General features: G+C 41.8%; 1 protein-coding gene across 15 annotated transcripts in view; it reads left to right on the forward strand.

The window, feature by feature from the left end:
- LOC135222896 (intersectin-1-like) overlaps window positions 1–12,589 on the forward strand; it is a 553,230-nt gene that overhangs the window by 245,119 nt on the left and 295,522 nt on the right. For all 15 annotated transcript variants that reach the window (XM_064261271.1, XM_064261270.1, XM_064261274.1 and 12 more), the window contains one exon: window positions 240–434. In XM_064261271.1, coding sequence (XP_064117341.1) covers window positions 240–434 — 195 coding nt within the window. The remainder of the gene's footprint in view (window positions 1–239; window positions 435–12,589) is intronic.

Here is a 12,589-nt window from a genome sequence, read left to right on the forward strand (position 1 = left end):
CTCAGTTGTTCTTCTTCTTCCCAAAGGTGGGGCGGGACTAGTTACCTATAGCCAAAACAAAGAAGAATTGTTACCTCAAATTCTGAATTTTAGCTGCTGGTGATAGAAACTGTTAGCTATGTAATTACTTGGTAAGTATATGTAAAATATCTTATCATAAAAATGTAATTTTGTTACTACATAGATATTGCTTACATTCGTACTAGATACATACTCTTGTTTATTTCCTTCTCTTACAGGATCAATGGTGGTACGGTCAGCTCAATAACATGGGTGGATGGTTCCCCAGGTCTTTTGTGAAAATGGTATCAGGACCAACTGCAACCACATCTCCAGTCACTACCCCTCAGGAAGCTCCAGAAGAGCCACCTATGCCTGACAACCTCATCCATGATGAAGTTTCAGAATTCTACCAAGCATTATACCCATATTTGGTAAGTATTGAGTTCATTTTTTTAAGGGAATCATGAGACATGAATATGAATAATGTTAGGACATGGAAAAGTTATGAAAAATACTCGTGCAGTATTACTTTATTGTTTTAATAATAGATTGTTATTTAGCATATTTATTTTTCATTTTTATTGAATTCATGTTCTGCCATAGTCTAAGGAGCAGAGTGTATTGTTATGAAATTGTGAGTCTTCATATTTTGTGGAACTATTAGTTTGATGAATGTCACCTAAATTCATACAATTACTGTACTTGAATTAGTAGAAACTAGCAGTGCAATTATATCTTCTGAAAGTCACCAACACCTCTCTATAAAGTGCACTAAAGATTCAGGCAAGTGACTCACACTAGAGAGCTTTTCAGTCAGAGATTTTTTTTTATTAATTGTCCACCACCATTCCCAATTAGTAGGTAACACAATTTTTTATTCAATGAATATAAACGCTAGACTTTCCTCCTCCTTGGATTATGTTTAAAATTCATGTACATATTGCACTCTCTCCAAAAATTTTGCAAATGCACCAAGCATTGAAAACACCATACAATAGAACATGCCAGGCATAAAGGCCTGCATTTCATAATCTATATAAACTAGTATTCGCTATAGGATTTGCTGCAGTACCTTTGTATGAAACAAGTCAGTTTTCATTACCCAATAATGCATCTGTTCACACCAGCACCTCAGTGGTGTGATCAGTAGGGTCTTGGCCTGCCACCTCGGTGGCCGCGAGTTCGATTCTTGGGCATTCCACTGAGGAGTTAGAGATGTGTATTTCTGGTGATAAAAGTTCACTCTCGACGTGGTTCAGAAGTCACGCAAAGCCGTTCGTCCCATTGCTGAATAACCACTGATTCCATGCAAAGTAAAAACACCATACAAACAAACAAACCTGTTTACACCAGAATTGTCTGCAATATTATCAGCAGTAAAAATGATAAGAAATGCCACCACAAACAATGTAGTTTTCAGTAAATAGACTAGAAGAGCTTTAGAAGCCTTTGAAAATTGTCATAAAAATCCCATTATTCAACAAATTCAAATTGTTCATACGCGGAACAAATCTTTGGTCCTAACAATAGGATAAATCTTCTGGTGCTAGCTGGAAACGGGTTAAAAACAATAAAAAAATTTTAAATGCAAGGAATCTGTGGCATCTGGTATCTGATATGTAGTTGATGTGAAGTGAGTCAGAGATCATGCTTGAACCTAGTGACGCATTAATCTTTTGTTCATACTCGAACAAACCTTCGATCTTAACAATAGGATAATTTCTATCGCCTAGCTAGATCCAATTAAATCGCAGATGAAAGCAAGGAATCTTGTGAGATCTGGCAGCGCATGCGTATATTGGTTGAAGAGGGGTCCTACGCCACCACATCAGTCTTTTCTTAACCGCCTGGGCGAGAGTTGTGGTTAACCTCTCTCGGCCTTTACCCGGTTCATTGCCTATTTCGCTGGTATTTTAGTGTGTGTGTGTGTGTGTGCTGTTATTATGGCTGCTTCTGTCCCTTCTTGGCCTCGTCAACGTGTGTGCCCGGAACTCCAGGTTTTCCGTGTTCTCATTTTTTGGCTTCAGCTGCAACCGATCCCCTTGTCGCTTGTAGTAGGTGTCACTCTAACGTTTGTACAATAACGAATCCCTGCACAGAATGCCATGTGTGGCCTAAGGAGCAGTGGAAAGTTATTTTATAGCAAGAGGGAGCATCGTAGGGTTTCTACTCTCCCTTCATGGGAGGGTTTTTCTTCTCTTCCTGATGCTTCGTCTCCTGCTGCTATCACACCCCATAGTAGTGTTGTGCCTTTGTCCCCTTTCTTTTCTTCTATCAATTTGTCGTTGGAGGTATCGAGAGGCCCTCAGGCTGATTTATGTAATGTCGCCCCTTCTTCTTCGGGAGTTAATGTTCTTCCCGAGAGGGAGGAGACTTTTTCATCATCGTTTTCCACTGCCTTGGACATTCTTATTGCTCTCCAACCCAAGCTGGTTTTTCACCTAAGCCTAGCTGGTTTGAGCCTATCTTTTTCAGACTGACTCTTCAGTATACCGGAGCATGTTCTTCTGCTTCATGACTTCTGCAAGAGGAGGATTTTCCTGTTCTTCAAGAGTTTGTGATTGGGTTAGGTTGGGCTGAGTACAAATCCTAACTTAGCCTAGCTTTATATATCCAAGTAACTAGACCAGTACTGTTTTTATTATTCTAGTTTTCCTTATCTCTGCATCTTTAGCGTTGAGCTATGTTGCTCAGGAAAGTCATCATGGTGGTTCCTTAGTCAAAACAAAAGGGGGGTCGGGTCAGTGTCTTATCATCATAGGACATCTCTGTTGAGTAGCATACTGAGCTTATGTTATCATAGGGAATCTCCTCATAGGTTGTCTTCTCTTGGAAATGCATGCTTCTTTGGCATTACAAGGATATCTCCTCTGTCTATGGTGCAAATTCCTTTGACAGCACAAGGACATCTCTGTCTACAGTGCAAATTCCTTTGACAGTGCACAAGTTGACAGTAGGATATTTAGAACGTATCTTTGTAGAGCATATTATCATAGGACATCCCCTTGGGTTATCCTATTGTCTCCTCTGTTTACTTGGAGAAGCCCCATGTTTAGACCTCTTCACACATAATTCAAAAGGAAGTGGTTCCAGATCTGTATGCGGGGACATAGGACTCCCTTCGGGATACTGGAAACAACATGGGAGTTTACGCATTTCCTCCATTCTGCCTGTTCCGTCATGTCCTGAACAGGGTAATGGGTTCCAAAATCTCAGGATGACCATAGTAGCTCCTCGTGGTCCCAAGCAGAGTGGTCCCCAGGTCTTTTCTTTTTCTCTCTCTCAGCAGTGCCGAGAGAGATTCCACCTTAGCACAACCTTCTCCGCCAACCTCATGTGGAGAGAGATACAATCAGTCAGTAGGGCCTTGATCTCTTCATATCTGGAGTCTGTCCAGTGTCCCTTTTGAGTAAGAGATCTATCTTGCAGGGCAGCAGCTCAGATGTAAGATGTAAGGCTACATCAGATCTTTGTCAGCTGTGTACAAGATGAGCCGTCTGCTGTGATTGGTGTCATTGAAGCGATTTCTCTCCACTTGGAATTTCTGTTCAGTAGGTAATGATCTGGAGTTTCTGTTCAGTAGATAATGATTTGGAGTTTCTTTTCAGTAGATAATGATCTGGATCTTTCTCAGAACAGAGGAAATTCTTTCTGTTTATACTGTCAAGAGAGCCCAGTGTTACCAGTTTAGCATTTTTTAATGCTAATTCTAGCATTTTTAATGCTAAGTCAAGCATTTTAGGATGATTGTGCATTAAAAATTTGGATCCGTCATTTAGCAGAAAAATGACATCATTAACCTACTAACAGTATTATTAATTACAATAAATTAAACATTCCAAATATGAATTTATCCTAATGTAGTGTACATAAAATGCCGATCAAATAAAACTAAACATATTCAATCAGTTTCATTACCGCATCGAACAAGTATTGTATTCTTGTGCTTTAGTAAGAGCCAGACAGCAATGACCAAATGTCACACTAAAATGTGTAATACTTAAACTTCAAATTTTCAATTTTTTTGTAACAAACTATAATTGTTATATTCAATAGCTTCATTTCACATTAATAAAATGAAAGTTCTTTGATTAGTATTAGTATTATTATTATTGTGTCCCAGGTGCTCTGTCTGGTGAGAGCCGAGTTTTCGTTGGCTGAACAGGGGATTAAGTCCCTGAGTCAAGCCATCTTCCAGAGGTGGATGCTCGCACTGCTCTTCACGTGCGAACGCTGGAGACTGGGAGGGTAGTATTGTGAAGGTCATTGCCAGTAGATGGGGGCACCTAATTGGTCCGTTCGATCGGCTCTGGTGTGCTGGTGGGCGGCGCCCTACGCGCCACCATCAGCAGGAGCAAAGTCTCTAGAGTGGTGTTGAGGTGGAGGCGACGGTGGTCTGTCGCCTTATCAATAATTCCAATATTAGGAATTATGTCCTTTCGAGTAATTGTGGGCGTTTTTAGCATGATTATGGATGGCGCCTTCCTGAGTGTGACAGGATATTCTCTTGGAAAATCGCATTGTTATCATACCAATGTAGGCACCGGGGTATTCCCGGATAGGGCATTTGTATTGGTAGACAATGTTAGTTTTCTTGAGAGGGTCCTGCACCATGGGGGGGCTGGATTGTTTTTCATAATCAGGCCACTGATCTTCATTCTTTTGTAGTAAATGATCAATTTAACTTTTTTCGCAGGGTCCGTGGGGGAGACATTCCTTTCAGTGATGTTACAAAGGGCTCGCTCGTCCTCTGTGTATTTCTTGTGAAATAGTCCCTTGTAAAAGAGAGTGACGTCTTCAAGGGTGGCGGGGCGAGGCTCCTGCTGGTACCATTTATCGATGTTTCTGCGAATGCCTTTTGTGACGTTCCGGTTGGAATACCTGTTGTTAATTAAAACTTGGACAACACGCTCTAATTCAGTGTGTCCTTCCACGAAGAGCAGTGTGAGAGAGTTCTCCTGATGAAGGCGCTGATTGCAGTGTGTTTGTATCTCTCTGGACACTCGCTCTCGCCGTTCAGGCACATGCCCAGGTTCGTGGGTTTTGTATACACTTGTTGCCCAACGAGGACGTCAAGGACGGGGAGGCGACGGTCACGGCAATGCTCGATGGTGGAGCTGAGTCTGCTGTGGTCTTGGAAGGCTTGTCGCAGGTGCTCTATTTCTTCCACCGTACTGGCGCTGATGAAGGTGTCGTCAATATATCGGACGTACATATACGGTTTCTCGATGGTGGCGAATACCCGACGTTCCACGGCACCCATGTAGAAGTTTGCAAAAAGTACTCCGAGGGGAGAACCCATCGCTTACACCATCTTTTGTGTGTACATATGGCCTCTGTGGGTGGAGAAAGGGGCCTTTTTTGTACAAATCTCAAGGAGTTTTTGGAGGGCATGCTCAGGGATATTTAATGGGGGCATGGAGTCATCTCTATAAACACGATCCAGAATTATCTGGATTGTTACATCCACGGGGACGTTCTTGAAGGGGGACTCCAATGTCCATCGATGCAATAATTCCTCCAGGGGTGTCGTTTTCAGGGCTTCTATAAACTCGGCAGGACTGCAAACTGTGGTCATCTGGAACGTAAGGAGTCAAAATAGTATTCAATTTCTTCACAAGCTGGTATGTAGGAGCAGGAATTTGGCTAATAATGGGGCGTAACGGGTTCCCTGGTTTATGGGTTTTAGCATTCCCATATATGTAGCCAAGGTCATAGTCCCCTACGATCGGCAGGCAGCAAGTGAAGGGCATTGGAAGCTGCATTGACCGTCTCAAAAATCCTATTAGCCTCATGTTTAATGTCATCTACCAGGTTCTTATTGATTCTCTGGAATTTGCTGCTGTCTGTCAGTATCTCATCCAACTTGTGGTGGTATACTTCAGTGCGGATGAGTACCAATGCAGTGGTTTTATCAGCCCGACAGACGGTGACATCCTCTTTAGCTTGGAGTTCTTTGGCTTCTTCCCTCAGGCGCCTGTTGATCACATCACTCTTGTAATCACTGCGTTCCGTGAGGGCCACGGCCAAAAGGAGGGCGTCCGTAGTACGTATGGTGCCTCGATCTTCATGCTTGTGTATGGTGTCCAGCAGGTACTCGATCTCAAGGAGTTTTTCCATGGGCCTCGGTCGGGTAGAGAAATGGCAATAGAGTCCCATACATAGAATTCTGTCTTGTTCGGCAGTAGGCACATAGTCGGTCAGATTAATGTATTCTTCTCTCTTCTGCGGGAGCCGTAGTTATCCTCCGTTGAGGGCGACCAGCTTCTTCGTCATCGTCTTCATTCTCTTTTCGGCATCCTTCTCTTCCAGGCGGTGCAGGCATTCCATGATGGCGGTGGGGTGAGCCCGTTCCTGGGTGGAATCGTCATCTTTGTTGGCCGTTCCATAATTATTATTATTATTTTTTTTATTTATTTTTTTTTTTTGCTCTATCACAGTCCTCCAATTCGACTGGGTGGTATTTATAGTGTGGGGTTCCGGGTTGCATCCTGCCTCCGCAGGAGTCCATCACTTTTCTTACTATGTGTGCCATTTCTAGGATCACACACTTCTGCATGAGTCCTGGAGCTACTTCAGCCTCTGGTTTTTCTAGATTCCTTTTCAGGGATCTTGGGATCGTGCCTAGTGCTTCTATGATTATGGGTACGATTTCCACTGGCATATCCTATATTCTTCTTATTTCTATTTTCAGATCTTGATACTTATCCATTTTTTCCCTCTCTTTCTCTTCAACTCTGGTGTCCTATGGTATTGCAACATCAATGAGTGATACTTTCTTCTTGACTTTGTCAATCAACGTCACGTCTGGTCTGTTTGCACGTATCACCCTATCCGTCCTGATACCATAGTCCCAGAGGATCTTTGCGTGATCGTTTTCTATCACTCCCTCAGGTTGGTGCTCGTACCACTTATTACTGCAAGGTAGCTGATGTTTCTTGCACAGGCTCCAGTGGAGGGCTTTTGCCACTGAATCATGCTTCTTTTTGTACTGGTTCTGTGCAAGTGCCGGGCATTCGCTTGCTATGTGGTTTATGGTTTCATTTTTTGTATTGCACTTCCTACATATGGGAGAGATGTTATTTCCGTCTATCGTTCTTTGAACATATCTGGTTCTTAGGGCCTGATCTTGTGCCGCTGTTATCATTCCTTCAGTTTCCTTCTATAGCTCTCCCCTCTGTAGCCATTGCCATGTGTCATCGCTGGCTAGTTCTTTAGTCTGTCTCATGTATTGTCCATGCATTGGTTTGTTGTGCCAGTCCTCTGTTCTGTCTGTCATTCTCCTGTCTCTGTATATTTGTGGGTCTTCGTCTACTTTTATCAGTCCTTCTTCCCGTGCACTCTTTAGCCACTCGTCTTCACTGGTTTTCAGATATTGCCCCAGTGCTCTGTTCTCGATGTTGACGCAGTCCTCTATACTTAGTAGTCCTCTCCCTCCTTCCTTTCGTGTTATGTATAGTCTGTCCTTATTTGCTCTTGGGTGTAGTGCTTTGTGTATTGTCATATGTTTCCTGGTTTTCTGATCTATGATGCGGAGTTCTGCCTTCGTCCATTCCACTATTCCTGCGCTGTATCTGATTACTGGCACTGCCCATGTGTTTATGGCTTTTATCATATTTCCGGCGTTGAGTTTTGACTTGAGTATCGCCTTGAGTCTCTGCATATATTCTTTCCTGATCGTGTCCTTCATCTCTTGGTGTTTTATATCACCTCCTTCCATTATTCCCAGGTATTTGTATCCTGTCTCATCTATGTGTTTGATGTTGCTCCCATCTGGTAGTTTTATCCCTTCAGATCTCGTTACTTTGCCTTTTTGTATATTGACTATGGCGCATTTTTCTATTTCAAACTCCATCCTGATGTCCCCAGATACAATCCTTACAGTCTGGATTAGGGTATCTATTTCCTTGATGCTCTTACCATACAGCTTGATGTCGTCCATGAACATCAGATGGTTGATTCTTTTCTTGAGTTGGTACCCGGCATCCATCTTCTGTAGTACTTTTGTCATGGGAATCATGGCTACTACGAAGAGTAGTGGGGACAGTGAGTCGCCCTGGAAGATCCCTCTCCTGATATTAACCTCTGCTAGTCTTATTCCAGAGCTTGTAAGTATTGTATTCCAGTTGCGCATTGTATTTTTTGAGGAAGCTGATGGTGTTTTCCTCTGCCCCATATATTTTCAGGCATTCTATTAGCCATGTGTGTGGTATCATGTCGAAGGCTTTCTTATAGTCTATCCATGCCATGCTTAGGTTGGTTTTCCTTCTCCTACTGTTCTTCATTACCATTTTGTCTATCAGGAGCTGGTCTTTTGTGCCCCTACACTTCCTTCTGCAGCCTTTCTGTTGGTGGGGGATGGTGTTTGTCTCCTCTAGGTAGTTGTATAGCCTTTCACTGATGATACCTGTTAGTAACTTCCACATTATTGGTAGGCAGGTTATAGGCCTGTAGTTATTATTATTATTATTATTATTATTATTATTATTATTATTATTATTATTATTATTATTATTATTATTATATAAATGTATTTACCTTTTTTGAAAATTCATATTAGTGGTCTGCCAAATTTAAAATTGTATATTTAGTGGTCCATGAAGTTTGAAAGGTTGGGACACTGTCCCAGCTAGAATGTGTTCCCTTTTGTGTAACTTTATGAGGTAATCAGGCAACCTACTCCTCATCGTCAAGCTCTGTCACCAAGACTGCATGCACAAGCACATGACATCAGAGGAATACATAGGTTCCTCCCTGGCATTTAAGAACTTATCTGTTCATAGAATTTTGAATGTTGGTTCTTGATTGCATCAAACCACTTTCACTTTCTTCTACCCGAAGGAGGGTGCCCACAGGTCCTTGGACATTTTTTCCTTGGGTCCGGTGGTTGCTGATCATCCAGCCCCTGACAGGACAGTTCGTGTCCTGCCTAAGATGATAGTGGGAGGAGGAAATGAGTGAGATGACTGGTCTCTTTTCTTTCCCTTTTTTCCTTTCTTTAATACCTATGGGCAGTTTGAAGAATAGACGCATCATACGCCTTAACTGGCTTGATGCAGGTGAGTGTTGCAGCCATACTTTAACAGCACTTTTTATGTTCCATACAATACAAATTTGCTTTCAGTAGCTTCAACTCCTCTCTCTAGCAAGGGGAGTGAGAGGTGGTGACAAACCTGTTTCTTGTGGCTAACATGGTTTGTTGCTTGAACAGATATAGTTCTTTTTGACTAACACCCAGTGGACTGGGTGTTAGATACCTGATATATAACATCTCAAAGGCTTAGATTTTCTTTAGAATCCTCATTTCTAAGAAGAATGATCAAGTGTGCCAAACCTCCATTCAATTCAGGATTCTCATTCCTCCCTCCAAGTGTGAGTTTATCTTATTGTTAAGACCGAAAGTTTGTTCCGCATATGAACAAATGACAAGTTTTAAATTGTTTTGTATTTTCATAGTTAACAAACCTTAGGTCTTAACATAGATTGCCCACCTTTAGTCACTCCTCTTATGTTTCATCTTGGGTTGGAAGAAAGATTGATGCATCATTAGTTTCAAGGGTGGTTTCTGACTAGCTTCCATCAACTATTTATGGGATGCCAGACGCCACAGATTCCTTACATTTATAAATTTTTATTTTTATCCAGTTTCCAGCTGGTGCCAGAAGGTTTATCCTATTGGTAAGACCTCAGGTTTGTTAGCCGCAAAAAATATAAATTAATTAAAATTTGTCATTTTTCATTCCAAAAATTATATGAAGCTGGTATAAATTTTGAAGTAATGTTGGGTTCCTGCTTACATATGTAGGCATGAAAAGAAATGAGCATGCTGATAAGGCAGCCAAGCTGCATTTGCTATGAATAGATCAAATATACCAGTTCATGTGAGCATTTGATACTATCTCTTAAATGCTTGATCTTTAGTGTATTGCAGGAATGGTTAAATAATGAATAACAATAATAGATTAAAAGACATTAGACTAGCTGTTGGATTTTGGTGTTCTTCATTTCCCCCAAGATTGCTACAATTGCCTGAATCATGGATGTTTGATGAATAACCTACACAACTCAGTCCATGAATGTAGAGAATGCAGAACAACAGTTACAGTCTAGCATGTTTTTAGTGTTTAAAATTTTCAACCAATAGTATATAGTACATGCACCAAATTTTGCCGACAGGTCTTTGAAAGAAATTTAGTTGTGCACATGCAGAACAAACCTTTGGTCTTAACAGAAAGATATTTTCCAAGTGCTAGCTAGTAATCGGTTAAAAACAGTCAAAGATTGTAAGCAAGGAATCTGTGAGATCTGGCAACTCCTGCACGTACAAGGTGATAGCTGGTTAGAGACCGCGCACTCACTCTGTGATGTGTCCAGTCTTTCCTTAACCACCTTGGAGAGTAGACGGTATCGCTTTTGCTCTCCTTCCAAGCCGGTTGATTTGTGCCCGTGTTTTTTTTCAGTGTGTTTGTGTGTGATTGTTTCTATTTATTATGCATTCCACCAAGTCTTCACGGCCTGTTGTCATGTCAGCCATGAGCTCCATACAGGTTCAACAAATTAAATTAAGAAACTTGGTAATGGGTTTGGAAAAACTGGCAGGGGCAGAGGGAACAACGGGAAAAGGACTTCAGCAAAAGTGCAAAATTACTTTAAAACTACTTTATTAAGCTAAATTATTCACATATATACAAGTGAGTCAAGTTTGGTCCAAAATGAATTACATTACCAAAGTAAATTAAATAGCAAACGAGTCAGTAACAGATGTAGCATAAATAAAGGTTACTTTAATAAACATCATTGACATAATAAACAGTAGACATCAAATTGCAGTTAACACTTGTTAAATACTTTAGCTACATCAGTAATAAAACAAAAATCACGACAGCATAAACAAATGCACTAACAGCTTAAATAATATAATGGTACAACAAACTTCATACATTACACACACAGAAACACTTAAGCAGCATAAATGCACACATTGAAATACTTGAACAGCATAAATACCAATAGCTAAAGGGGTAACAATATAACAAATTAAACAGCATGAATACCAAATTACTCGTACAAAAGGATAAGGTAACAATACAACATTACCTGGAGAATTACATTTAACATACCCTCGTGCAGTACAAAAACACCACGACAATCTACACAGAGATGGCAAAACCATGAAGGGTCCAAGAGGACGAACACCATTGAACTGCTGCACGATCATTGAAAAATCTGCCCTATGATGGCCAACAGGAACATCTCCAAAAACACATAGATTGCCAGAGTCAAGGCAACAGCAAGTCTGCTGTCAAACGGGAACAACAGCGTTCCTCCGATGGACAAGGTTCAGCCATCAAAACTATCCTCGAACTGCAGAGGGCCACAGGGTAGTGAAATACCTTCAGTTCCAACATTCTCCAAGCAGTTTTGCTGTCGAGATCCATACTCGCTGCTATCCCAAACCTGACTAAAGTTAATAAAAATGCAAGGAGATAAAGTCACCTCTTACAAAGAGAAAAACAAGCACTACTGGGTAAGGAGGGCACCTTCAACAAGGGAACAATGAGAGAGTGATTGTTCCAGACAAAAACAAGCACTGAACCTTACACCGTCAATGCATGTGCCCGGGCATTCGGGGATTTCCATGCTGAAGGTTTCTGGCTGCTGCTATCACAGATCCTCATACAACGTACAGTAGGTGCCGAGCTAATTATTTTACGATTCCTAACCTTGCCCGGAATGTTGTTCTTGGCCTAAGTTGCAGGGAAAGAGTTTTATAAGAAGAGGGAACATTGCAGAGTTTTGACTTTTCCTTCTTGGGAGGGTTTTTCTTCTCGGCTGGATGATTTGAGTTAGTTCGAGTGTACCCGTCTCCCTCCTTTTCTTCTATTGATTCGTCGATGGAAATATTGGAAGTACCACAGGATGATGATGTTATGTTTAATGTAGCCCCCTCTCCCTCAGGTTCTAATTCTCTACCCGAGAGGGAGGAGGCTACACCATCTAATATTTTTATTTCAGATACGGAGTCATCCAAGAAGGTAGTTGTTTTGGCATTGTTTGGACTACAGGGTTCGCCTTCTTGGGATGGGCTGTTGTCGTGTTTCTTGGAGGCACATATCCCCCCAATGGCCCCCATAGCAGTCCCACCTCCCCCAGGACTCCTCTATGTTTTCTTTTGCATGCTGCCACCGTGCGGAGCCCTTTTGTCATTGCTCATGCTCACTGGGTCTTGCCTTATCGCTCCGCCAGTGAGACCATCGACCAGCGCTGGTCTTGGAGATGTGCATCATCTCTTCCCGATGTGGCGTCATCATTTTCTCTCACTGAGCCGTCCGAGGCCTTGGTTCAAACGGTCTTCAAGAGGCTGGACTCTGTTTTGTGAGAGAGGATTTCTGCTGTATCTATAAAGAAGAGTCGTAAACGGAGGGTCTCTTCCCCAACTCCTGCTAGTAAGAGACCTCGTAGAGAGAGGAGTTTCACTCCATCTCCTGCTTCGTCTCCATCACCACCTCGCCATCATGTCAGATGTTGAAGGATCAAGGACTTTGTGGTTTCGTCATCTGTGAGTGAAAGGAATGCATCGCCTTCT

Source organism: Macrobrachium nipponense, chromosome 8 (genome assembly GCF_015104395.2).
Source record: "Macrobrachium nipponense isolate FS-2020 chromosome 8, ASM1510439v2, whole genome shotgun sequence".
NCBI classification, from domain to species: domain Eukaryota; kingdom Metazoa; phylum Arthropoda; class Malacostraca; order Decapoda; family Palaemonidae; genus Macrobrachium; species Macrobrachium nipponense.